The sequence below is a fragment of the Botryllus schlosseri genome, chromosome 16, assembly GCF_051294905.1.
Source record: "Botryllus schlosseri isolate E-star chromosome 16, Bs_hap1, whole genome shotgun sequence".
Taxonomy (NCBI): Eukaryota; Metazoa; Chordata; class Ascidiacea; order Stolidobranchia; family Styelidae; genus Botryllus; species Botryllus schlosseri.
This window is the reverse complement of record NC_137251.1, coordinates 13,121,119-13,147,549: the sequence shown is the minus strand read 5'-3', so window position 1 is coordinate 13,147,549 and position 26,431 is coordinate 13,121,119. Positions and strand designations below refer to the sequence as shown.

The 26,431-nt window shown below is 42.0% G+C and overlaps 2 protein-coding genes across 2 annotated transcripts; one reads left to right on the top strand and one right to left on the bottom strand.

Moving 5' to 3' along the window:
• The first annotated feature begins 9,970 nt into the window (after positions 1 to 9,970).
• LOC145458353 (protein zer-1 homolog) lies at positions 9,971 to 12,988 on the top strand. Its single transcript, XM_080336701.1, has one exon. The coding sequence runs from the start codon at positions 10,170 to 10,172 to the stop codon at positions 12,819 to 12,821; it is 2,652 nt and encodes an 883-aa protein (XP_080192827.1). The 5' UTR covers positions 9,971 to 10,169; the 3' UTR covers positions 12,822 to 12,988.
• A 1,663-nt stretch (positions 12,989 to 14,651) lies between these two features.
• LOC145458352 (uncharacterized) lies at positions 14,652 to 25,262 on the bottom strand. Its single transcript, XM_080336700.1, has 12 exons — positions 25,040 to 25,262; positions 24,748 to 24,972; positions 24,329 to 24,488; positions 23,291 to 23,588; positions 21,419 to 21,970; positions 20,490 to 20,688; positions 19,944 to 20,032; positions 19,189 to 19,479; positions 17,655 to 18,013; positions 16,483 to 16,560; positions 16,083 to 16,150; positions 14,652 to 15,269 (listed from the first exon to the last, which is right to left on the bottom strand). The coding sequence occupies exons 1-12, from the start codon at positions 25,043 to 25,045 to the stop codon at positions 14,772 to 14,774; spliced, it is 2,823 nt and encodes a 940-aa protein (XP_080192826.1). The 5' UTR covers positions 25,046 to 25,262; the 3' UTR covers positions 14,652 to 14,771.
• Positions 25,263 to 26,431: the final 1,169 nt, after the last annotated feature.

Here is a 26,431-nt window from a genome sequence, read left to right as displayed (position 1 = left end):
TTGATATTAAAATATCATATTATTTCGGAAACAAACGTATACTTCTTAGGATCATTTTATCACATTATATTAAATTTTGAGATACCGGTATCAATAAAAAGTAACAGTATTGATTCAATAGAACTTCACTACAAAAAATTAGATAAATTTGGTCTTAATGTCTCAAATCGATTTTTAAGCAGAAAAAGTCTTAAAGACCAATTAGTCTTACCAAGTACTTTCTGTCTCAAAAGTGAGACACAAATTGATTGAAAATAGTAGAAGCGATTTGGGGGCATCCTTTTCAATGTTGGGGTCTGAGCAAAGGGGAAGCATGAGAGAGATCTGAATTTGCAGTGTTGGGATAATACTGTACTAAGGAGTTTACAAGATATTCACTAGATAACTTTATCAAGGTACATGCCATTTACTACTGACATGTGATATTCAGAACAATATATATACGGTTGTCTGAGTCAAAACTAGCATTTGTGGTGAGTGGGTAAAACAAGATCAAAAAAACTGCAAAATTCGTTTTAAAAACAAGACCACCAAAACTGAAGCATCAAAAATTATCTCAATAAGCTAGCTGTGCTTGGCGCAGTATTGTCCCATGGTCTCTATCCCTCTCCCCCTTCACTCAGAACCTAACACTGAAAAGGATGCCCCCAAAGCACTGCTTCTATTATCGATCAAGTTGGGACAGAAAGTACTTGGTAAGACAATCTGGTCGTTTAGACTTTTGTTTTCTAAATAGCTTTATCGATTTGAGACCAAATTTGTCTAATTTTATGCTCTTGGCCCATGTCAACTTTCCGGTCTCATTTTCAAGACCACGAACAATGTTGTTTCTTGATTAGCCAAATCCGTCTTAAAAACAAGACCAAAAAAATGGATGAATAAAAAACTGTCTCAATGACAATAAGCACAATATGTCTTATAAGATGTTCTTTATTGGTCTGATTTTCAAGACCGAATGATTGTGACAATTTTCTATGGTCTTAAAAAGCTGAGTCAGTGTTAAATTTAAGACCTCACTTCATCAGCAAGACTGAAATTGCTGAAAATCAGACCAAATCATCCTCATGTCTTATGTTACATTTGAGACCAAAATTGTCTAATTTTTTTTTTGTATTGTTGCCAACGTCATCACATTTGAGTCATGATTATCGCATTGTACATCGTCTGTCTTGAGCACTTGGCGACAATGATAAAGCCACTCATTGATTGTATTGTAACATGTCACCCGAGACAAATTTGAATGAGCTGTCACTTCAATGATAAATGATAATTGAAAGAGTATCTTTCAATGTCTCACTCCAGAAAACACTATTCTGTCACTGAAACGATTAAAACAGAACTTTCCGAACCAAGTCTAACACTAATCCTAACCCCAACCAACCCTAGTTCCTAAATGTTCGACAGAGAGACCATACTGAGGTTGAGCTCACTCGCGGTCGTCCGGTCGAGTTCTCTGGCAACTGTGTCGCTATATACATACAGCATGAGCATTTCGCATTTCATTCCAATAACGAAACTGTATCAATCTCTGGGATCTGTAGCCAAACCCACGACTCTCCAACATGTTGCGGAAACTATAGGCACTACATCACAACAAACAAGGTCGCAATCCAAAGCATGCGCACACCATCGCTTATGAATACGAACTACGAATAGCTAGATCCCGGTTTAGAATTTTTAGTGAAAATAGCTGACCGAGGGAATCATGAAAATAGCTTTGTGAAACATCATCATTGAGTTCATTGCATTCTCCAGTTGACTTCAGTTCTCGTTGGTTTAGAATGCACGATTTTCATTTTTGCTCACGAGCGCCGCCATTATGGTCAAGGGATGGCGGTCGGTGAATCCGGCCCCGTGGATATACTCAGCTATCGCAGCTCCCGCAGCTATCGCAGCTATCACTTGTGGATACACTCAGCTATCACAGCTATCGCAGCTATCACCAAAAATCGCAGACATACAGGTCATTTAAAGGTCACGTATCGTTTAGGGCGCAGCTATCAGCTCCGGAGCACGTCTGGGTTCAAATAGTGCGCAGCTATCAGCTTCGGAGCACGTCCGGGATGAAATAGTGCGCAGCCATCAGCTCCGGAGAACGCCCGGATGCAAATAGTGCGCAGCTATCAGCTCAAAAGCACGTCTGGGTTCAAATAGTGCGCAGCTATCAGTTCCGGAGCAAGTCTGAGTTGAAATAGTGCGCAGCTATCAGCTCCGGAGCACGTCTGGGTTTAAATAGTGCGCAGCTATCAGCTCCGGAGCACGCCCGGATGCAAATAGTGCGCAGCTATCAGCTCAAAAGCACGTCTGGGTTGAAATAGTGCGCAGTTATCAGCTCCGGAGCACGTCCGGGTTGAAATAGTGCGCAGCTATCAGCTCAAAAGCACGTCTGGGTTCAAATAGTGCGCAGCTATCAGTTCCGGAGCAAGTCTGAGTTGAAATAGTGCGCAGCTATCAGCTCCGGAGCAAGTCCGGATGCAAATAGTCCGCAGCTATCAGCACATGTGGACTCGAATTATGCGCAGCTATCGGCTCCAGAGGTGTCCGGGTTCAAATAGTGCGCAGCTATCAGTTCCGGAGCAAGTCTGAGTTGAAATAGTGCACAGCTATCCGCTCCGGAGCAAGTCCGGATGCAAATAGTGCGCAGCTATCAGCTCCGGAGCACGTCCGGGTTGAAATAGTGCGCTGCTATCAGATCCGGAGCATGGCCGGGTTGAAATAGTGCGCAGCTATCAGCGCTGGAGCAAGTCCGGGTTGAAATGGTGCGCAGCTATCAGCTCAGAATCACGTCTGGGCTCAAATAGTGAGCAGCTATCAGCGCTGGAGCTTGTCTGGGTTGAAATAGTGCGCAGCTATCAGATCCGGAGCACGTCCGGGTTGAAATAGTGCGCAGCTATCAGCTCAGGAGCACGTCTGGGTTGAAATAGTGCGCAGCTATCAGCTCCAGAGGTAGTCCGGGTTGAAATAGTGCGCAGCTATCAGCTCCAGAGGTAGTCTGGGTTGAAATAGTGCGCAGCTATCAGCTCCAGAGGTAGTCCGGGTTGAAATAGTGCGCAGCTATCAGCTCAGGAGCACGTCCTTGTTGAAATAGTGCGCTGCTATCAGATCCGGAGCATGGCCGGGTTGAAATAGTGTGCAGCTATCAGCTCAGAATCACGTCTGGATTCAAATAGTGAGCAGCTATCAGATCCGGGGCACGTCTGAGTTGAAATAGTACGCAGATATCAGCTCCAGAGCACGTCTGGGCCAGTGTTGGGATGACTCGAGTCAGGGTTGTAACCAATTTACAAGGCTCCGAGTCACAAGTCACTCTCACTTTTATAGTTTTAAATCGAGTCCAGTGAAGTCATTTCCAATTCGCCACCGAGTCAATTCCGAGTCCAAGTCATCGAGCAGAGGTTCGAGTCCGAGTCATGGTATTATGACTCGAGTCCGAGTCCAAGTTATCCTGTTGATGTGTTGACTGCTCGTTTTCCATTTAAAGTCTTGTTAAACCCACTTTCTATAACTCGCTTTGGTGATATCGAATGGTTCGCATTCATAATATACTAATTTTCCTCACTTTTAAATGTTTCTGGTCGCATTTTCAAGTATCAGTAACAATAGGGTGGTTAATTTACAATTCTTCGAAATTTCAATGAAATGTCGGTCTTGGCCGTCTAAGTCTCGAGTCATATGACTTGGTTCGAGTCATGTGCAATTACACATATAGACTCGAGTCGAGTCGAGTGATTTCCGTATTTTGAGAAAATGACTTGAGTCAAGTCGAGTCATCAGAAAATTGTGACTTGAGTCGATTCATGATCGATTGATTACAACCCTGACTCTAGTCATGACTCGGATGTTGAATTTGGTTCAATTCCAACCAGTAGCCGCATTGCTACAGGAGAAGAAAGATTCTATTTATTATATAAAAATAAATAACAAAAAATTTGAAAATTTTCTGTCCACCCCATGAAAGTGTTAGGTTGTCTATATAGAAACGATGTTCACCAAATTTGGTTCAATTCCAAACAGTGGAAGCGGAGTTATTGCCGTCGAAAAATTTGGATTTAAACAAAATAGTATTTACGATGGGCACCACTATAATAAATAATTAAAGAATTAATCACCGAAAATACTATTTTATTCATAATCCAAATTTTTCGACGGCAATAACTCCGCTGTAGTCATTATGTAAAACGTGAGACTTTCGTTTCATCCAATCGCGGATATATTTCATGAAAATATGTTTGAATCAGGCTTGTTGGCACGTACCCTTATGCATGGAATGTGCAGCGGCTTCATTTACTCATAGTAGTTTGATATAGTTCCCAGGCGAGTAGGTCTCCGAGCTATATTTTATTCATGATGTACCAATCAAAGTAACACACCCTTCTTCTGGTGCGCCAGTATCGAAATATTGTCTTTGGGCCGTGCATTATATTAATTAGATACGTATAAGGCCCGTGTATTGAGTAGCCTATATAGGCCTCAATATACTATACCTGCAGTCGCACGCGTCCGATATCAGATCAGTGAATGTCTATGATAGGCAGAGCCGTTAGTAGGGAAGGCCTACACTACATCCACGGAATCGCACAGGTGTTAGTCAATATTATAACAAATATTTATTTACAGCTGCATAATTATTCGTAAGCAGAGCTTTTAATACAAAGTAACGAAATTTCTTTTGATCCCGTGTGGATGTCAGAATATCTGTTCACCGCCTGTACACTGAAATCAGGAAGATAGTCCTTGCATGCAATGTAATGAATGAATTCGAGTCCACAGGTGCTCCGGAGCTGATAGCTGCGCACTATTTGCATCCGGACTTGCTCCAGAGCTGATAGCTGCGCACTATTTCAACTCAGACTTGCTCCGGAGCTGATAGCTGCGCACTATTTGAACCCAGACTACCTCTGGAGCTGATAGCTGCGTACTATTTCAACCCGGACGTGCTCCTCAGCTGATAGCTGCGCACTATTTCAACCCGGACTACCTCTGGAGCTGATAGCTGCGCACTATTTCAACCCAGACTACCTCTGGAGCTGATAGCTGCGCACTATTTCAACCCGGACTACCCCTGGAGCTGATAGCTGCGCACTATTTCAACCCAGACGTGCTCCTGAGCTGATAGCTGCGCACTATTTCAACCCGGACGTGCTCCGGATCTGATAGCTGCGCACTATTTCAACCCAGACAAGCTCCAGCGCTGATAGCTGCTCACTATTTGAACCCAGACGTGATTCTGAGCTGATAGCTGCGCACTATTTCAACCCGGACTTGCTCCAGCGCTGATAGCTGCGCACTATTTCAACCCGGACGTGCTCCGGATCTGATAGCAGCGCACTATTTCAACCCGGACGTGCTCCGGAGCTGATAGCTGCGCACTATTGCAACTCAGACTTGCTCCGGAACTGATAGCTGCGCACTATTTGAACCCAGACGTGCTTTTGAGCTGATAGCTGCGCACTATTTGCATCCGGGCGTGCTCCGGAGCTGATAGCTGCGCACTATTTCATCCCGGACGTGCTCCGAAGCTGATAGCTGCGCACTATTTGAACCCAGACGTGCTCCGGAGCTGATAGCTGCGCCCTAAACGATACGTGACCTTTAAATGACCTGTATGTCTGCGATTTTTGGTGATAGCTGCGATAGCTGTGATAGCTGAGTGTATCCACAAGTGATAGCTGCGATAGCTTATAGATAACTAACCTACGGATAGATGGGCAACACGAGAGTCACGGTCGAGTGATGCGACAACGGCAGATTTGTTGTCGCTTCTTAGCATGAAACGGGAGCGTAATTGCTAATCCCATAGATGACGACCCGAGCGCTCAAATTATATAAAGTTGATCTTATTTGAAAGCTACAGTCGCGCTGATTCTGATAATATACATTAAATTTTCATCAAGGCAATGGAACCACCCCGAAATAGCCTTCAAAATATGAAAATCGGCATTGTTCTAAACAATCGCAAACACGCACGGACCGTTGTTATGGTCATTGTGCTGCGCCGTTGCAATTGTTTTAGAACAATGCCGATTTTCATATTTTGAAGGCTATTTCGGGGTGGTTCCATTGCCTTGATGAAAATTTAATGTATAATATCAGAATCAGCGCGACTGTAGCTTTCAAATAAGATCAACTTTATTTAATTTGAGCGCTCGGGTCGTCATTCATGGGATAAGCAATTACGCTCCCGTTTCATGCTATGAAGCGACAACAAATCTGCCGTTGTCGCATCACTCGACCGTGACTCTCGTCTTGCCCATCTATCCGTAGATTAGTTATCTACTGCGGGAGCTGCGATAGCTGTGATAGCTGAGTATATCCACGAGTACCCTGTGGATATAAAGCTGTATCAGCTATCAGCTGTAACACGGCTCTATCAGCTGTATCACTCTACCTGTATGGAATCTGTGTCTTGTGTTCAAACAATTCTTGATTTTTAATTATTTTTTTTTAAATTACTTTTAACTTTGAGAATCATCGCTGCTCCCATATTATAGACCAGGGGTTCTCAACCTGGGGGCGCGCCCCCCTTGGGCCTTGGGGGGTGTGAAACATCTGAAGGGGGCGCGAAGAAGCGGTCATCTGAAAAATGGAGCGCGATTTGCCTCCAATGCAGGCGTGTTTCTCTCTATATAGACCCAATTTCATATTTTTTGTTCTCTCATCAACATTCATAACCGACCATACCACCAAACAATCTGTTGGGGTTGCTAGCATCCCAGTTGGATTTTGTGATATGACGATAAGGGGGGCGCGAAATTTTTCACTATCAAAAAGGGGGGCGCGTCAAAAAAAAGGTTGTGAACCACTGTTATAGACAAACCGTACCGAGATTCACCCAGGTATCACGCTGCAATTAGTATCAGGTCTATACTATGTCTGGGATGCGCGAAATAGTCTAGTAGGCTGTCACACATTTAGTGAGTCAGCTCTACTCGTCTACACGCGCGAAGAAAGAGAAATTTCTATATTTCATGATTGAGTCGGTCAATATATGATCGGGAATTGCATATAGATTGCCATCAATTTTTATAATGTCTCTCTGCTCACGTAATCTAATTTAGGCTACCGGCTGCTGGTAGAGCTGAGTGAGGTGTGCTTGAAAAGGTAGGAGCCCTCGAATAATAATTAATTAAACATCTCCGGGTGTGTATACCCGTTGGCAGGAACGAAGCAGCACTTCGTCAGGCTCCCCAAAAACCTGGCTCTTATACGGTGATAAAACGTCCCCCATCACGTTGTTCGCTTTATTGCCACGAAATTATTGTTGTAATGTTTAGTAAGCCAACGTGAAGCGCAAAATTTTTCAATAATTCATGATAAAATCGGCCTATAAGATCGAGATACAGCTGTGATACAGCTGATACAGCTTTATATCCACAGGGTGATCCAGCTTTATATCCACAGAGTGATGCAGCTGATCCAGCTTTATATCCACAGGGTGATACATCTGATACAGCTTTATATCCACAGGGTGATCCAGCTGATCCAGCTTATATCCACAGGGTGATACAGCTGATACAGCTTTATATCCACAGGGTGATACAGCTGATACGGCTGGTGCAGCTGATACAGCTATATATCCACAGGGCCATATATTCGTTAGGGTGGAGTGAAAAATGGAAAATTTTGAATTTCAAAACGGACACTTGATATGTGGTGCCAAATTGAAAAAAAATAATCCCTATAATAATTTTGGGCTCGTGCACCCTCTAGTGGTCGTGCAATTTCACCGAACCAGCCAAAAATAGCCAATTTCGCTATATAATGATGACCGCTTACGCTAGAAAGCTGATTTTTGGCTTAAAAGATGCGGAAGCAACAAGTTTTTATCTCACCTCCATGAAACTTTGTCTTAAAAATGAACAGAAAAAAAGTTACAAGCAAATTATTGATTTTTATACCATTTTCGGTAAAATTAGGCACTGAAGCAGTGGGTATGAGGCGAAAAGCGTGTAGTGATTCGTGATTGATCTTATGACTGACAACTCCATATTGGAAGCACAAGAATTGCAAATCCATATTGAAAACACAAAAACATCAATTCTATATTGAATAAACATAGATTTCAAAGATGGTTTCACTACCAGAGTATTAGTCTGCACAACCTTTAAAATCTTGTTTCGTATTAAAGGATTTCATCTGCTTTCGAAACTTTCTGTTTTTGTCTGATTAAGCCATCTCTAGCAACGTTTATATCATGAGACATGAGCATATGCTTCGGTCACCGCTTTAACGTCACTTTCCACTGCCTGGTTGTGCCAAGGAATATTGAGCCTTAATGGTGACAACCTTAGATTTTCCAGCTCGAGATATGGCAAGTTTTTTATTGCTGGTGACTGTTCCACATCTATAGATTGAAGTTGACAATTTGGTGGTATGATTTGGCCTTGATGTTTATAGTTGGGATTTAAACAATCTGATTCTAGTGTCAACGTTGTTTTTAATTTTCGGTTCATTAGCATATCCTCCTTCAAAGTCGCCAATTGGAGTCTGGTATTCTGTTTGATCTGCTCATAGTTGTAATTTTGTTAACTGCGAGTCTTCTGAGGCCTTCATCATCATCACCGAGCATTCCCCCACCAAAAAAAAAAAACATTTTCCCGGTGTGCAAAATATGCCTTTCGTTGTACCAAAGATAGTGCAAAGTTACGAAATTGTGTATGAGAAAGCTTTGTAACATGGGAAAGTATGTTGTAGAAGTTTTTAGCATAATCAACAATGGAATTGTGCAACGTGCATTTTTATTTCATACCATGACGGCAAATAAACCTCCATGCAGAATTTTGAGGTTCTATGTGCGATAGAGTCAAGCAATCTGAAATATCTTGCTCAATTCTGCATGGAGGTTTATTTTCTGTCATGGTTTGAAATGAAAATGCACAATTATGGATAACTCGAACCCACATAGAACATGCCAGATTTTGAGGTTCTATGTGCGGCAGAGTCATCCATTAAGAACTACGAAATATATTGCTCAATTCTGCATCAACCATTGTTGATGGTTGAAGGCCTCAGAAGACTCGCAGTTAACAATATTACAACTATGAGCAGATCAAACAGAATACCAGACTCCAATTGGCGACTTTGAAGGAGGGTATGATAATGAACCAAAACCTTGGCACTAGAATCAGATTGTTCAAAGTCCCAATTATAAACATCAAGGCCAAATCATGCTACCAAATTGTCAACTTGAATCTAAAAGATGTGGAACAGCCACCAGAAATCAAAAACTTATCAGATCTCGAGCTGGAAAATCTAAGGTCATCACCATTAAGGCTCAATCATCCTTGGCACAACCAGGCAGTGGAAAGAGACGTTAAAATGGTGACCGAAGCATCTGCCCATGTGTCGAGATTTAAACGTAGATATGACCTCATCAGAAAAAACTGAAGTCTCGAAAGCAGATGAGATCCTTTAATACGTAACAAGATTTTAAAGTTTATGCAGACTGATACTCTGGTAGTGAAACGATCTTCGAAATATATCCTTTTTCAATATAGAATTGATATTTTTGTGTTTTCAATAGGGATATGCAATTTATGTGCTTTCAATATGGAGTTGTCACTCATAGGATCAATCACTACACACTTTTGGCATCATACCCACTGCTTTAGTGCCTAATTTTACCTAAAAACAGCCAAAAATCAATAATTTGCTTGTAACTTTTTTTCTGTTCATTTTTAAGACAAAGTTCTGTGGAAGTGAGATAGAAACTTGTTGCTTCCACATCTTTTAAGCCCAAAATCAGCTATCTAGCATAAGCGGTCATCAATATATAGCGAAATTAGCTATTTTTGGCTGGTTCGGTGAAATTGCACGACCACTAGAGGGTGCACGAGACCAAAATTATTATAGAAATTATTTTTTTGATATTTGGCACCACATATCATGTGTCCGTTTTGAAATTCAAAATTTTCCATTTTTCACTCCACCCTAATATTCGTATGTCTTGTGTAACATCTGCGTCTTAAGAACATCTCACCAGGATACAGGATTCCAGGTTAAGTACATAAGTAGTCAGCCAGCTAAACCTATAATACTTTGGTTAGCTATACTTCTACTCCCAGTCCCAGGAACATTACCTTGTATCGTTGCAGTACTATCATTGACACCACCATTGATATTCATTTGCTCTCAACAATGTATTGATTATATCACAGGTTATCTTCATCATGGAACCGATTAGTATATCCCAGCCAAGCTCACTACAGGAGCTAACCGTTGCAGCAATCTGTGGTAACTTAGCGCAAACAATATGCGAAGAAATGGGCAGTCAGTTGAAGCTACGACATGACATCACTCTTCCCCTCAACATTGCCACCCGGATATTGAATTTTCTGATCAAATCTCTCAACCTTGATCCTATGCAAGAACAAGATAAAAGCGATGTACTGTTGAAGTTTTTCAAACTTTTCACGGACGCTTCGAGATGCACGTTGAATAAAATCGCGCTGTATAAAGCTCCAATTTCTGACGATATTGTAGAGGTTATGATTGATTTGGCGAAATCACATTCGCTCACGGAAATCGATCTTAGCAGCTCCAGTGACACAAAGGCGGATTACCGCGCAAACTCTGCACCCTACAATCACTCTCTCTTTCTTATGCGTTTCCTGATCGACGTCTGCGGAAAAACGCTGAAGAGCCTGATATTGACCAACACATCTTTTATCAATAGCATTCAACAAATTAGTAGTCTCAGCGGTAAAAAGGCAAAGGTACTTGGACAAGACCAATATCTAGCATCAGATGCTACCATTGAAGATATGCCTTTTGTGTTTTCTGTTAATAATTCTCCAAAACTAGAAAATCTTGATGTGTCTAGTCCGTTTACTGGATGGTTTATTGGTATCGATCCTGAAGCACCACCACTGTTGCGCTCTCTTAGCGCTGGTGGATACTCTGAAAAACGCTTGAATTCATCGATTAAAGAAATTTTGAGGAATATAGCATTCGGCGAGCCCGACTACCCAGTTCCTGCTGAAATGCCAGCTACGATCGCTTATCCAAAGAGTGAGCGAAAAATGTACAAATACAGGTTTTTCTCACGATTAGGATCGAATAAGGATTGTTTTGAGAAATTTGTGAAATATTGTAAAGTGAGAGAATACATAGAGGAAGACGATATCTTAGAAGAAAAGAGGGAACAGTCGGTGGTTCCCGGCAACTTCATTTTGCATCATTTGAATATTTTGTCAATGAAAGAGACGCTGGTACGTCTCTCGTTGTTCGGGACATACCTCTCATTGAAGGATTTGGAGGGTACAGTTTTTCAATTGAAGAATTTGGTCCATCTCGACTTGGGTTGGCCTAAACATCAAGGGCGCGATATGACGACGCGATTTAGGCCGGGTGGAATAACGGTATGGCAAATATTGGACACTTTTCCACGCTTACGCTCGCTAGATGTAAGCGGTACGCCATGGGCCCAAGTTCTGTACGAAGAAGCTGAAATCGAAGATGACGGTCGTGTTTTGAAAATGGATCGTGAACGGGAACCGCTGGAGTTTCTAGGACTGTGGGGTACCAAGACTGCGAAATTGAAAAATATACACTTGCTAGCTGATAGAATATCCGGCGAAGGTAGTTTGGAACAGTTGGTGTTGTGTTTGGAGCTGTACTTGCACAGTTCAAAAGTAATATCGAACGTCATGTCGAATATTTCCGAGTTCTTGGAGGAGACCATGTCATACGAGAGACCCGAGTATTTGCTAGGTCTGATCGTGCAAATCATCAAACGTAATCGGTACAACAGCACGATGTTGTTCGAATGTGTCGCGTGTGTTTATTATTTACTGCAGATATGCGCAAAGAGTTTGGACAGGTTCAAAAAACGTAGCGTTATCGAGGCCTTGGTTATGATCATCGAAAACAACATATCAACCGGATACGTGCAAAGCCAGCTGTTGCGCAACTCGATGATCTTGTTTTCGGCTTTCCAACTGCCGCAAGACGTGATGTTCGATTTTGACCATATCATCTCGCTGGGGCTACGCATTTTCCAAGAAATGAGAGACACATCGGAAATCGGAATGGTCGCCGGCAGCCTGTGCAATGCCTTGGTATGCACAGTGGAAATGGACGTGAAATCTATCGTGAGGAAACACAACTTTCTGGAAATCATGATAAACACGATCAAGCAGAGATTACAAGAGAAAAATGCAGACGAAGTGTTGGAGACTGCATGGAGCGCGTTGTGGAATCTGACGGATGAAACTCCAAAGAATAGCGAAGATGTTATCGGCAGTGGGGGCTTGGATCTTTTCATACAATGTTACAAGGAATTTCCTCAAAGTAACGAGCTTCACAGAAACATGACCGGAATGATCGGGAATATATCGGAAGTTGGTTATCTGCGGCATCATTTAGCTAAAAAGGAATATGTCGAAATCTACTGTGCTTTGGCAATAGTTCCAGGTTCGGGTATTGAAGTCGGATATAACGCGTCCGGCATACTGTCGAATCTTCTCGTCGATAAGTCTGACATTCTGAAAGACTTTGACCGAGATGTCTTGAGAGGGAAAATTCGCGAGTCCGTACTGTCATGGGACGTGGACGTCGCGCGTAATATCAACTACCGCACTTTCGCACCTTTGCTTGCAGTTTTGGAGTGTCGCGGCGAGCCGGAGGCACACCTGTGGGTGATTTGGGCGTTGCAGAATTTGTGCGATCGTGACGGAAAGTACGTCAACATGATTATCAAGGAAGGAGGGGTGTCCCGCGTGACCGAGATTCGGGACACGACTGATGATGATGTGTTGAAAGCTTTGGCTTCCAAGATTGTTGTTAAATGCGACGAGAAAGCCGCTGTATCTTCAATTTGACTTTTTTGTGTAGTTTTATCGTGGACACAGTAGATTTTTCTCGATTTCTCATGAAATAATTTAGTTCCGTTTGATTAGTTTCTCCGTCCTGGCATCAGTGTAACTGTATTAACGAGATAATTGTGCTTTCATAGTGAATTCATTGAATAAATGTTACTTAACATTGAGTGATTGTGTTTTGCTTAGCAAAGATGGCAGACGGATGTAGATTTTTAGGAAAAGATGCTCGTCATTCCTTGTGATACATACTGAAAGGAATGTTTATGCGATACTCATCTGATCAACATTCCTGGGTGCCCTTACACCAATAATGCCATTTCAATACAGGCAGTATGAACGAGAAGTGGTGTGATTCAGAGTACTCGAAGTCGATTTTGCCGACTTGAACTGCTTAGTCAAGCGACTATGATTTGACTTGATAAAACTGCTTCCTACACTTTGGATCATGAAAAGTAGGAAGTAGTTTTAAGTTGAGTTAGCATCTAGGAACCAAGTGATTTAGCCCCTGTATCCCGGTACTGAATGTATTTCTCGAGATCTCACCTATTTGTAGTGTCATTAGTAATTTTGTGTTAGTCTCGAAGATTCATTAGATTCTTGATCTAAGCCACCGCCGATTAACCGCTAACAGTATGTGACCTTTGGCCTATCGGCCAAATCTATTTATAATCACAATGGACGGTTCTGTTATTTATACCCGCTCAAGACGCACAAATTACAATGCGAGACAGAAGGCACGATGTGATGTAATGAGCAGGCTGGAGAGCGTAGGAACGACCAAGTACAATCTATCACTCACCTAGGCCTAATGCCCGATGATACGGTGTTTGATCCTGATCTTCCGACTGCCCTCTTGATCTTTATATTGGTACTTTGCCAGGTCTGTGTGGTCACGTTAGGGAGGAGCCCAGATAAATCTTACACTTCAAACGTTTTATAAAGGATGCATAAGTGCTACTGTCGTGATTCCACCTGGGACAACTTACCAAGAGTATTTTCAAGCCTTCATTTTCTACGTAAAATAGTTTTGACATATAGTTGTAATTGAGTAGAAATTTACGTATTACTTTACACAACCCTGCGCGCAACAGATGACCTGTTGTCAGGCACACTATAGATAACTTACCAACGTAGATTAGATATCTATAATGAAGTACTCTAATGAAATGGTTGGTAGGCAAGGCACAGCACAAGACTACTAATGCGCTGAAGTGCTTTGCAAATGGATCACCACACATATGCAGTCGGGGCACGTTTTCGGCTCAGCGAGCCCGCCACCAGCTTGGCAGTTCATAATCCGCTGATGTTGAAACCCGACGCTTCATTTTGGCCAGATACGGCTCTTGCTGCTAGTATTCGTAATCATCGACTCGATCGATACAGACAGATCGATTAAAGATGTGCCCTTGTTTGATGCGGTTGTGATCCGACTTGTTCAACGAGCGAGACGTGATGGTGATGCGTCCGGCTTCTTGATCGGTAGGTCGCGGGTTCCTCCCCGGCTGGGTCAGACCAAAAAACTGGTATCCGCGGCTATCCTGCTAGGCGTTCGGCATCGATGAGAAGGAAACGGGGGTGCAGACTAGGTGACATCACGGTCGTATCGCATCTCCGTCGTCAAAGCATCTCGATCTTCATCTTCTTCCGATTAGAACGTGAGCTAGAATATGGCACAATCACGCTACGAAGCTTCTCAAAAAAATCCCGGAGAGCTGTGCTCTGTGGTTGGTCACCAAAACTACACACTAGACCGCCTTATACCCATCCCTGTTAAAATCACAACAGAAAACTTAGAAATCCTTCACCCACCCCGAATTCACACACTCAGACTCAGAATTCAGCATTATTTTCACCACGGCGCGAGTAACAAAAAAAAAATGACGGATTCGAAACAAACGTGATTGTGAAGGCGACATTGTAAAGCAAGCAAGCAAGGAACGTTCATCAATTTCAGCCAAACTGTTCCTTTTCCTTTTGAATCTCCATCTGCCGCCGCAATATCTTCCCGTTCTGCTGCTTGATACGTCTGATCTTCCTCTCGAGCACGCTCTCGCGATCTGGCGATGGCTGATTATTCTTGGAGGACCGTTTTACCTTCGTGACGCGACGGGACTTGGAGCTAGGCACGGTGGACGCTACACTTTGGACCTTTGGCACGGTTTCGACACTGGAGCCGTGACGAGACTGGAACTTTCTTTCTTTACTCGTAAATTCATCGGCGCGAGGGGGTGGTGACGGTGTTTTCGTTACTAAAATTCGCCTTTTTATTCCGGAATGAACTCTGATCTCCGGTTCACTGCGTTGGACCGTGTACACATCATCATCTTCGAGGCTATGATATTTCCGTCGTGGGCTCGATTCCTCATTGTCTTGCAACTGCTTGCCCAGCCGTTGGTGAACCGGGATTTTCTTTTTCGCTTTATCCTTCAGTTCACGCTTCTCGGGCTTCTGTAAGTGTAAAGTACATGGGTGGTCAAAGTAGTCTGTTACTCGAGTGAAGCTTAAAGTAACCTCGCAAATTTCTACTCGCTTACAAGCGGAAGTTACTTTTTCCAGGACATGTAAAGCCATATGAAACGAAAGTAGAAAACAATAATAGTATAATAACATGTAGAAAATGAAGATCTGAAAGGTAAGCGAGTCGAGGGGTTGCATGTTCTAGCAGTTAATCGGAGGTGACTCATTTTGAAATAGCAGGGAGCACCTTTGCGACTGACGCAAAATGATCAATAACATTACAAATATCGTCGAAGTGGTATCAAAGAAGCTTATGTTAAGTTTTCAAATTTTGAAGTTCCATTTTTAATACTTGAAAAAAATGAACTTTTCACAAATTTTCGAATTTTTTTCCGTCATATCTTGGCCATGGTTATGTCTGTCTCAGTGTTTCAAAGTTAATCGAGGCCAATATAGGGCTGAAAGAAGATGAAAACTTCACGTAACTTTTCTCACAATGTATAAAATGGACATAGGTTAATTTGATACGACTACGACGATATGTGCAATTTCCGAAAAAAAAAAGGCTACATTCCCAAGTCGCTATGGCAATTTCACTCGGAAGGCGATGCAAACACATCCCAAAACTAAACTCTACTTGACAAATTCCAGAGTCTAAAATTAAGCAGTTATGTATAAGAAAAACTATTAGTAGACATGGAAGTAGTATGAAACATAACCCCTCTGAATCAGACCACAAGTCACATGACATACATTTATGACGTGCCCCACAGACAAAAACACGTTGTAGATAAGTCAACCAACCTCTGCTCTGATAGAATCTGTGCGCGTCTTTGCTGCTCTGTCATCTTCCAGCGGACGGGACTTGATGCCTAAATGAACGTAAAAAACGAAAAGATAATTTGAAATCCATCAATAAATTGGATAGAGAAATTTCTCCAGGAAACAAGATTAATTTTTATTCCGACCAACACCAGTAGACTAGGAAGTGAAGTGTATGCGACAAACCAGCATAACTATCAAGCAGGTCGACTCTACACAGACCAACATAAAATGCATTCAACGCTCATTCTAGCATAAGGATACCTTATATTATAGAAATATTAGCAGCAAGACTATTTGTCAACTCTACGTTCTGTTTAAAAGGTTCAAATACTAATTCAACTTGATGATGTATAAATTTCCTCATTTCGATATCACATACCTTTAGCAATGCCAATCCCACGGCCAGACGACCTTCTTCTGACCTTTGGGGTCAACTCCACATCCTCGGTGATATCGCCTGCATAACAAATCCAAAGGAAAAAGTAAAGCAATCGAAAAGCCTGAAATGTGACGCTTCGAAAGAACCAAATGCACGCTGCACAAAACAGTAATACAGCAGAAAATTGACAAAACCTTGGACACCGTAACTGCATAAACCAGAAAATATGCCTCACAGTAATAGTCGGATTAAAAACAGATATTGCACACATCGTAAAATACGCTTCACAGTAGTGCTCGGATTGAAATCACATAGCCTAGTCTGATAGTCATAAAAAATGAACAAGCATACATTGTTAGTCGGTTCACAGTGGCTAAATATTAGCAATTATAAGAATAAGCAATATAAAATTGACATAAAGATGTTAAAAATGTTGCCTTGAGAAGGGTATATACGTAAAGCGGGCAACGGAGTTCCGTCAATATTAGCCAAGCAGAAATGATTACTATCAACGGGAACTTCCCAAATTCCATTTCTTAACGACAGAAGTTGTTCCATGGACCGCTAATGAATAAAAGTGATTGGTAGGTCAATGATAAAGAGTCCTCTCAAACATATACTGTCGAATACTAGTGTATATATATATTGACAGTTCTCTTCAGCCACGAGGCAAGCAAAAACATACAGTTCAACACCAGTGAATATATTGCCAGTTTTCTTCGGTCAGTAGGTAATAAAACACATATACCGTGAAACACGGGTGAATATATCATGCCTGCCACGTATCGTCACATATGCAATCGACACGAACATAACAAGATTCACAAATTCCTCATTTCAACTGTGGTCCTCTGACGAATTCCAAGAGATAAGCACATAATTTTAGGTTGTATCGAATCGTACATTGTCTCTATTGTGAGCGGATCAAACTGATTGGTTATTGATTGATACAAAAATGTGTACAAAACTAATTCAAGTGAGCACATCTTTTTTCAATCAACTTTGGCGTGACAGCATTTTTAAATCCGCAATTAAACAATGCGTACTCACACCGAAAACAATATCGAACACTCGATACACAAATAACATTTCATAAAAAAACGGTCACATCACTGATATAGCACCAATAAAGGGTCCGCAAAAATGTAGAAAGTTATTTTTTGTTACCAGACCTAACACGTCGTCGTAATCGGCGACATCTTGATCGGCGAACGAAAACACTTGCTCCTCATGAAAGATCTCTCCTTCGCTGGACGACTCGGAACTCTCCCTTTGCGCAACGGCGTCTTTTTTTGAGCTACGGCCGTCGATGGATTTACGCAGCAAGACTCTCTCGTCAGAACCGCGCCTGGTAGTCTTTTTGGGCGGCTGCTTCACTGTACGGCTCGTGTCCATGGGCGGTACCACGGGAGAAGGTTTGAAGGATTGCTTCGTGTCTTTTTCCCTTCGCGGAGTGTTTTCAACGGAGGGAGCATTTTTCGCTTGACTTCCGTTCGAGCCCCTGCGCACGGCACGCGTGCCTGAGTTGACACTAAAAATTCAAGGACTACGTTACCAGCCGTCCCATTGCACCAGGTGTAATAGTCGCGGAGTAACAGATCTATTGTATGATCGGTTGAAGTCTGAGTGGGGGTAACACATACTGGCACATACGGAGTTTGGTAAAACACCCCGACCATGACCACTCTAAAATCAAACCTATGTTCTCAAATGTCACTAAAAGTGAAGTTGCAGTTACCGAGGTCAAGTTTTTCATGTTGGCGCAAATCTACAAACTTGATTTCTTTCTGCAAGGACAATTTGCTAAAAATCCACAAGGGAAAGAAATAAACGGGAATGTATGATTGCATTCAAAGTTTCCGGAGTCTTGAGTTGAAGCCCCGATGTAGTTAAAAACTAGCGGGGCCGACAAATCCTCAACGATAAAGTCGGGAATGGATGTATTGCAACGTAACTAGCAAATGTCACAATTTTCAGAAATTTGGTATCGCTTGATACAGCCGCATTTCAACAATATTATTACCTTCGAATAGGCGTTCAAGGTGAAGTTAAAGGAAGATAATCCTATTTAATCATGACCACTTTTTCATGCAAGTAGAAGTAGACTAATCGTAAACGCAATGGATTAACTATTGATTACTAACCCACGGTTAGATATGCAACTGCCGTCGCTATGCTTGTGCACTGTGCAAGCACTTTTGTTTAGTGCTGGGCAATCTAAAAGCAGCAGAATTGGTAGTGCTATAGCTGGCGACCCGAACGCTTAAAGTTAACATAACTGGACTTAATCTACAGCTAGTACTGATCAGGGCAATGGAACCACACCGAAATAGCCTTTAAAGTCTGAAAACCGAAAATGTTCCAACAACGGGAACGCCGCATAACAATGTCCAATTTCATCGAGCGATTGTTTGGAACAATGCCGATTTTCAGACATTGCGGGCCATTTCGGGGTGGTTCCATGGCATTGACCAGATTATAATTTGTATTTTCGGTAGCTTTCGATTGAGACCAGTTATATCAACTTTGAACGCTCTGGCAGCCAGCTATAGGACTGCTTTAAGATTGCTAAGCAGTAAACTGTGCTGCTTGCTCAAGCGTAATGACAGGAGTTGCATAATGCATATCTATCCGTAGGTTAGTAATCTATGGATTAACCTTCTCCATCCATGAGTTGATTTACGAACGAGGCGAAACTGTGCTTACCTGGCAGTAATACGAATTCTAGCATCGTCACCCGCATTTTTACTCTTGGCGGATCCGAAACGAGACTCTCTCGCCTTCAACGATATGATACCCCGTTTGATATCGATCTTGTCCCGTCTGCTTATAGCATCGCGGCCGCTGTCTGCGACCGGCGCCGCGGTCTCGACTTTCGGGCGATTGATTCCCTTGCTCTCGAGTTTCTTCCGCAAGTCATGGCCTCGCCGGTCTTTGGCCGGGCGTCTCTCTGGACTTTCCTTGCCAGGCAATATCTCGGCTTTGGCGTCGAGTAATCTGAATATCGCACACGAATTTGTGACAAAAGGAAACAAAGAGCTTGATTGCCGCATTTACAAATGGATGAGTGTCTGAACTGAGTAGGCAAGCAAGACAAGGTAGCTAAAATACTGTGGTATAATTCTACAAAGTACAAAGCAAGGTAAGAACTTTACAAGTAATATCCGCAAGTTATTTAGCGTACTTCCCTGATCCCAGAAAAACACTTTTAGTTACGTGTGTAGCATGTAACTTTACAGCATTGTATGAGAATAGTAATGTTGGAGGAATTGCACATTTTACATTTTGAAATTTTAAAGTTTCAAAGTATCCTGAAACGAGCCGCAATAAATTGCAAACGAAAGAAAAACATTGCCCCTTCAATTTTTTAGAGAAGGGAGACTCTGTTATCGATATACCCAAATATATTGGTGTCTCATGATAGGCTATTTATCGACGAAACAGGCTCAAATATGTCATACCTTGACTTTTTGCTCAGCCTCTCATTCCGCCTTTTCTCCATTTCGTCTGAAATCGACCGGGTCCTTGGTCTTTTTCTCTGTGGCTTTGTCTGGATGAGAAGAAACGAAAATGACGGAATAGTTTGTTGCGAATTGATGTCTTGGTAACAACCGCCAACCCGAACGGAATACCACAAGTTTAAAAGCTATCAAGATGTCGGGATAAAAATGTATACGGATATCTCCATTCAGTCACAAGGCTTCTCCTCTCCTAAGCTTATGCGCCAGGTTGCGACGAATAGCAGTCTACACATTTTATAAATCATCTAGTAAATTGCGTGCCTATCAAAAACACACTGTCGAATCATTAAAGATTGACTGAAAAAAGCCAGATTTTAAAGGACTTAATTGATACGGTCAATCTTGTTTAGGATTCTAACCGCAATCGATTAGGTATTCGGTTTGCAATGTGGGCACCGGGCATAGGTCAGAAAAATAACTACCTAGATGCAAAGTTCCATTACGAAATGAAAAATCATAAACTGAAGACTGTCTTCCATTCCTCACCTGTTCTGCTTCTTTAGTTCTCTCATCGCTCGATAGAAAGCTCAAATCCGATGTGCCGACGCTGTCCAAATCAGAGTCTTTTCTCTGTCGAAGTGGCGACGGCACTGTTAAATTGGCGGCGACAGGAATGTGCCAGGTTCTTTCCGGGTGGACGTCCTGAGACATTGCTTGCACACGAGACGAGACACCGGACCTAGGCCTTAGAAACGAAGAGACAGTGATACCATCGTTCATTTGTCCCGAAATCTTGTATGGCGTTCATGAAATATATCGACAATCGCGGGAGGTTGAAATAAGTACCGGAATTATGAGAGTAGCAGATGCAGCTTTCAACGAGATTGTTCAACAGCGGATAATGCTTCTACAAAGAAACGCTGTTTTCAAATTCAGTCTTTTCCAGACATTCGTTTTTCATTTCGCTACTGTACATGATTCACCATACCATGCGTAGGATGGAACATTTTACTCGAAGCATCAAATATGCTCGCTTGTTCAAGATACAGCCGTTAAATGGGTTGGGCAATCTGATTTTGGAATCTGCGGACAGTTAGTTAGAAAATACTCTCTGACTTTGACAAGTGAAAAACGAAATCGTATGATATATCGCATACGAATACCGACTTCGAAATAAGTTGAAAATTAACTAGTCCAAGCCAAGTCTTGCTAAGCACTGAAAACTTAAGTCGAAGTAGCCTAAAATCATAACCAATTGAGAAAGTGGGCAAAATTCTACACGAGAACTTCGTAAAAAGTAGTACTGTTATTAATCAGCTCTGTGCGTCCACAAATCAGCATTGCGCGCGCTAGATAAGGTAAAAGCACAGCAGATGAAAACTGGAAAAATTTCATACTGCCTATTGCTGCATAAGAATTTATCGGCAAAACCATAGGAACGTACGGTGAGGAAAAATGTAAAGAAAACGACTCACATTTGTCGCTCGCCGTGCCGATTCTTTTCGTTTACGACTTTCGGGACGTTGTCTGTCGACATGGGAACATCATTCCTAATTTTAGACTGAAAGTTCGTTTTCTTAACATTCGTCCGAAACTTTTCGTCTGACGATTTCGAAACGGATTCGTCGCGCGACGTTCTCTTATCTTGGGACCGAATCTTCGATTCGCTCGTCTCGAAAGTGATTGGAGTCTTTTTTACTTTGGACGTTTCCTTTTCTACTGCGGCCGTCTCCTTTTTCACTACCGGAGTCTCTCTCACAACAGAGTCCTTGACCACTGTTTTGGGCTCGACTTTTTCCGGTCGGTCTTCTAGAAAATCGTCGATGGCCGCCAGGATGTCGTCGTCTTCGCCGTCTCCGATAATCGAAATGTCGTCATCGCAGCGTTCATCCTGCGCTATTTCGCGAGACTCTGCATTCGAAGTATCTTCGGACTTTGCGCCGGGGCATTCGTCAGTTTGTTTTTCCTCCGAAGCCGCAGTGCTTGCGTCGGGTTCATTGTCAGCGTCGCTCTCGCCGCTCAGTGATCTGGTAATGTTTAAATATCATGGTGCACTCACCGTGGACAGGAAACATTGACTTGCTTAACATGGATGCCATTAAAAGGTAAGGCCAGCCTACCTCTGGATCTCACCATCCCGCTAATTGAAAAGCATGCATATAGACTTCTATAGATTCTATATCGGATATTTTAGCATTGATAGATGCAGATTGAAACAACAAATGCATATCATTACAACAACATACTACCATGTCGTTATGTGATAGCTCTTCAGTCTTCATACATTCCAGAACTTATGCACAAGTTTGCAAGGATTATACGCCGAGATATATTCATCAAAGAGACGATATATAGGCTAAAGGTCTATGACCAGCAGAACTCAGGATATATCCTTGTCTGATGGGTATTTATCCATGCGTTCGACGCTAGCCTGCAAGAATTCTCTTTCCCGGCATCCAGAAGTGGGCTTGCACGGCTTTATACATAACCAATATCCCTCATTTAAGCATTCATATACAGAAATTGACTATAACTATTCATAGAAACAAACAACAACTGTCGTCTATTATATTTTTGTGGCATATTTAGAGGTCAATCGGAGCCACAAGAAAGCTACCTTGGATCCGCGGTTGGGAATCACTGCTTTAAACACACCGACACAGACTAATATTTCCTTTGCAGAACTCCGACATTTCTGTAGCTATACTCGCAATATTACACCTTCATTATATTTTTAGTTGTCACTATTACCATGTGAATCGATCTCTTTTTAAAAAACTGTGCCCGCAGAAGAAAATTAAGCTTGTGAAGGTCCACCTACGTGAAAAACCTATTAACATCTGGAAATGCAAGTCTACAACGTCACTTTTGTACGGCACAGTTTTGTAACATTTGAGAACATTTTTCACCAATGTTCAAGTAGCGGGACTCGGAGTCACAGTATTTTGAAAAGTCAGTATATGTTCCACCAATTCAGATTCCAAAGAGTGTTGTAAAATCTCTACGACTCCGACTCCATCAATAGAAAATCTAACACAGTCCTGATGGTAAATGAAATTGTATAACACAATCAAAATTACACCAATCAACAGGGATTGCAGGTATATTGTGATTTCGATAAATAATTCACATCGCGGGCCTGTCAAGTTCATGGTGCTTGATACTGTTAGGTTGAAATGCAAAATGTTTGCAGTGCAGTTATTCAATACCGTATTTCACATGGCATGAATGACAACCCAGATTAACTTATGAGTTGTTATATTGGCCGAAAGTGCTACATTTAACACCTATCAATGCAGACTAATAATAGCAATCGGTACCAAAACAATAAGACGAATTTCACTCACTTCTCAGAAACAACCGACTCCGCGTCTGAAACATCTCCATCTTTCTTCTTCGTAGCAGATGTCTCATCCTCATCCTCAGAAGACGATTTCGATTCGTAGCGACTGAACTTATCCGATACTTTTTGCTCCGCCGACTCGGTCGGATTGATTACCTTCAAGGACGGTGCCTTGACAGGATTAGCTTTGATTGGCAAGGTGTAACGTGGAGGTATTTTACGGGTTTGTCCTCGGAACGGTGCTCTTACTGACATCGGAGGTAGAGTGCCAGCTCGTAGGAAGGGAGGAGCCTGTCGTGATGCTGAAAAGATATCAGAATGTGAAGGTCTTCAAACATTTTCCAATTGGATGATATATTCATAGTGAAATAAACCAGAATATTTTCGGCGGAAAATCATTACGGAATTGACAGCGACTAGCATATAAATAGTATATCGGTATATATACAGTCGTAGCACCAATATGATGTCAGCGGCATTAAAGTTTGAATGATGCAGCTGAACAGATGGCTCAAGCTAAATGTACTATTTTTGCACGATACACAACTCCTCCAGTGGCACAGACTACGTTGGTAGATTTTGATAACAGTCAACTCAAAGGCACATATAAGGAAGAATGAATAAATAATTACAATGTGACTACAAGTTTGGCTTTTATTTGTCAAACTCAATGCCAACAATATAAATACTTTTCAAGATGGATATAACAACCAAAATCGCAACTGAAATTTGCTTAATTTCATGACAAGTATACAGACCGACTAAACCAAGACAGTTGCATCGAGTTACATAATTACAACGTAGGTATATCACTAAGTACCATAGCCAAAAGAAGCATGGATTTCAAGATTTCGAATGGATCATCATCATTGTATTAAAATTTTTATCAAATCAATACATCTCAAGATTGTGAAATAATGAAAAGATGGGAGGGTGCCCAAGCGAACACAATCAAATTAAGATTTTTACATGGAATTTGGAACAATAATATATTTAATAATGCTGCATGTGAGAACAATATCTCATGTATTGTATATATTACCTGTCATAGGCCTGTAGCCTGGAGTGAGGCTAATAAGATTGTTCGTTGCCCAAGCAGAAACTGGAGGACGTACAATTAGTGGACGAGAGAAAATGGAAGGAGGGGGTATCGCAAGGGAGTGCAAAGGCGGTGGTGGGACCAGCAACGGTGGCGGCGGAATCTGAAAAAAAAGCATTGAAATGTATGATCACACAAACTTGAATGAAGTCCGGGAATAGGCTACTAATGCTATAGAACATTTCAACAGAGGTCCTCATCAAATACTGTAGGTGTGAAACTATGACTAAATATTGCTATTTTGTAGGTAGGTCAGCCATTGATATTGTGTATAGTTGATAATCAAGTTTTGGGATTCAATTATATACTGCTGCATCATAACATACAAGTAAGAATAAAGGAATACAGTAAAATTTTCTTACATTTTTCATTGGAGGAAGCAAATGCATCGGCAGGCGGACCGGAGCTGCAGGCATTAGTGGAGTTTCATTTTTTCTTTGGATGACTTGTATCTGATTCTGCTTTCTTGTCATCAAAGCTGCCTTGCGTAGTGCATCAAGATCCTCGTCGCCAGGCACATTGCCTGGTTCTAACTTGGCTGACCTGGATGCCAATGCTGCCGATCGAAGGGCTTTGAGATCATCTTCCTTTAAAGCAACAAAAGTAACGAAATAAAGCCGTAATCAGAGCTGGTTTTGTTAGCATATGACTCACGTCCATTTTTATTATACCACTGTGCAGTCTGTCTGTACTAATGTCGCGGTCCCACTGTACACCGTAAGTACGCAAAGATGATCACGAAAGAAACGACAAGAAATGCGGTCTTTGTTAATCGACAAATATATTCTGAGAAGAAGACTGAAAATAGCCCGTTGCGGTAAACACGTACTTAACGCCACCGTCGTCGACAATCAACAAATCGACTGGCGAGGAGATAGTGCTCCAAAGATGACGACGGATATGGCGGAGAATGCTTTACAGACAGGACCAACGAATCTGGCATCAGCGATGCGGCAGAAAACCAAGGATAAACTCATTCGATGACAGCGAAGTGACTGACGATTACCAGCATATTGGGAAGGAATTATTTATTGTCGGACAGGTACATTCGCAAGCTGATAAATTCGTATGTGAGTTCCGACATGCGTAACGGGAGACATTCGTCCACTTGGGGGCTAATCTTTAGCTGCGCAGCAGATATGAGCGGATTTGAAATTTCTATGTCCTAATCCAATCCAAATCCGAACCTTCAAATCCAAATCCAAATCCTAATCCATACCTTTTTCATATTCAAGTCCATGTCCAATCCTAATCCGATTCCAACTGGAAATTCAGAAAAAATACTAATTTATGCAATGGAGGGATTCGAAAATTTTCTTTCACAACCAACGATTCACTTGATTCAAGATAACTTAGTAACCATAAGTACATTAATAACTGATCTGAATAAAGTTTGTCGCCATTCGCCACACGACATTTCAATCTCCCAGAAAATAGGTAAATCCAATCCAAATCCTAATCCGTTCTGAAAAAAATCTCTAATCCAAATCCAATCCAAATCCGACAAAATTTCACAAATCCTGTTTTTTCAAAACCTAATCCTAATCCATGCTCATCTCTGCTGCGCAGACAGAAGTCACCAAGAATAACCAATGATTACTAAACTACGTACCAGTCAATCAATCGTCAGATTATATTTCCATCTTCCCAAGACACACTCACAATGTACAATGCGATATACAAGACATACAAAACGATGTAATAAACAGATAGGGGGAGGCCGAACGACCAACCTGTTGGGGTCTCTTGAACTGGAATCCACCTCGACCTAGTGCCCGATGTCACAGTCTTCTTCGATGTTATTCTTTCTTCGTCGGTCCTTTTTAGAAACTATATCCTGCTCTTTTCCTTATCGGGTCTTTTTGTCCAGGCTTTTTTTTTCGCCGCAAGAACGACGACACGGGGGACGACAAGCCCAGAATAACCTCGAACGGAAATCGGCGGGAATCGAATCCGAGCCGCCTGCTTGGATGGCGCCGACGCTCACCATACGCTATCTCCCGCGACAAATATCTTTTTTCAATGATATACGGAAGAACCAATATT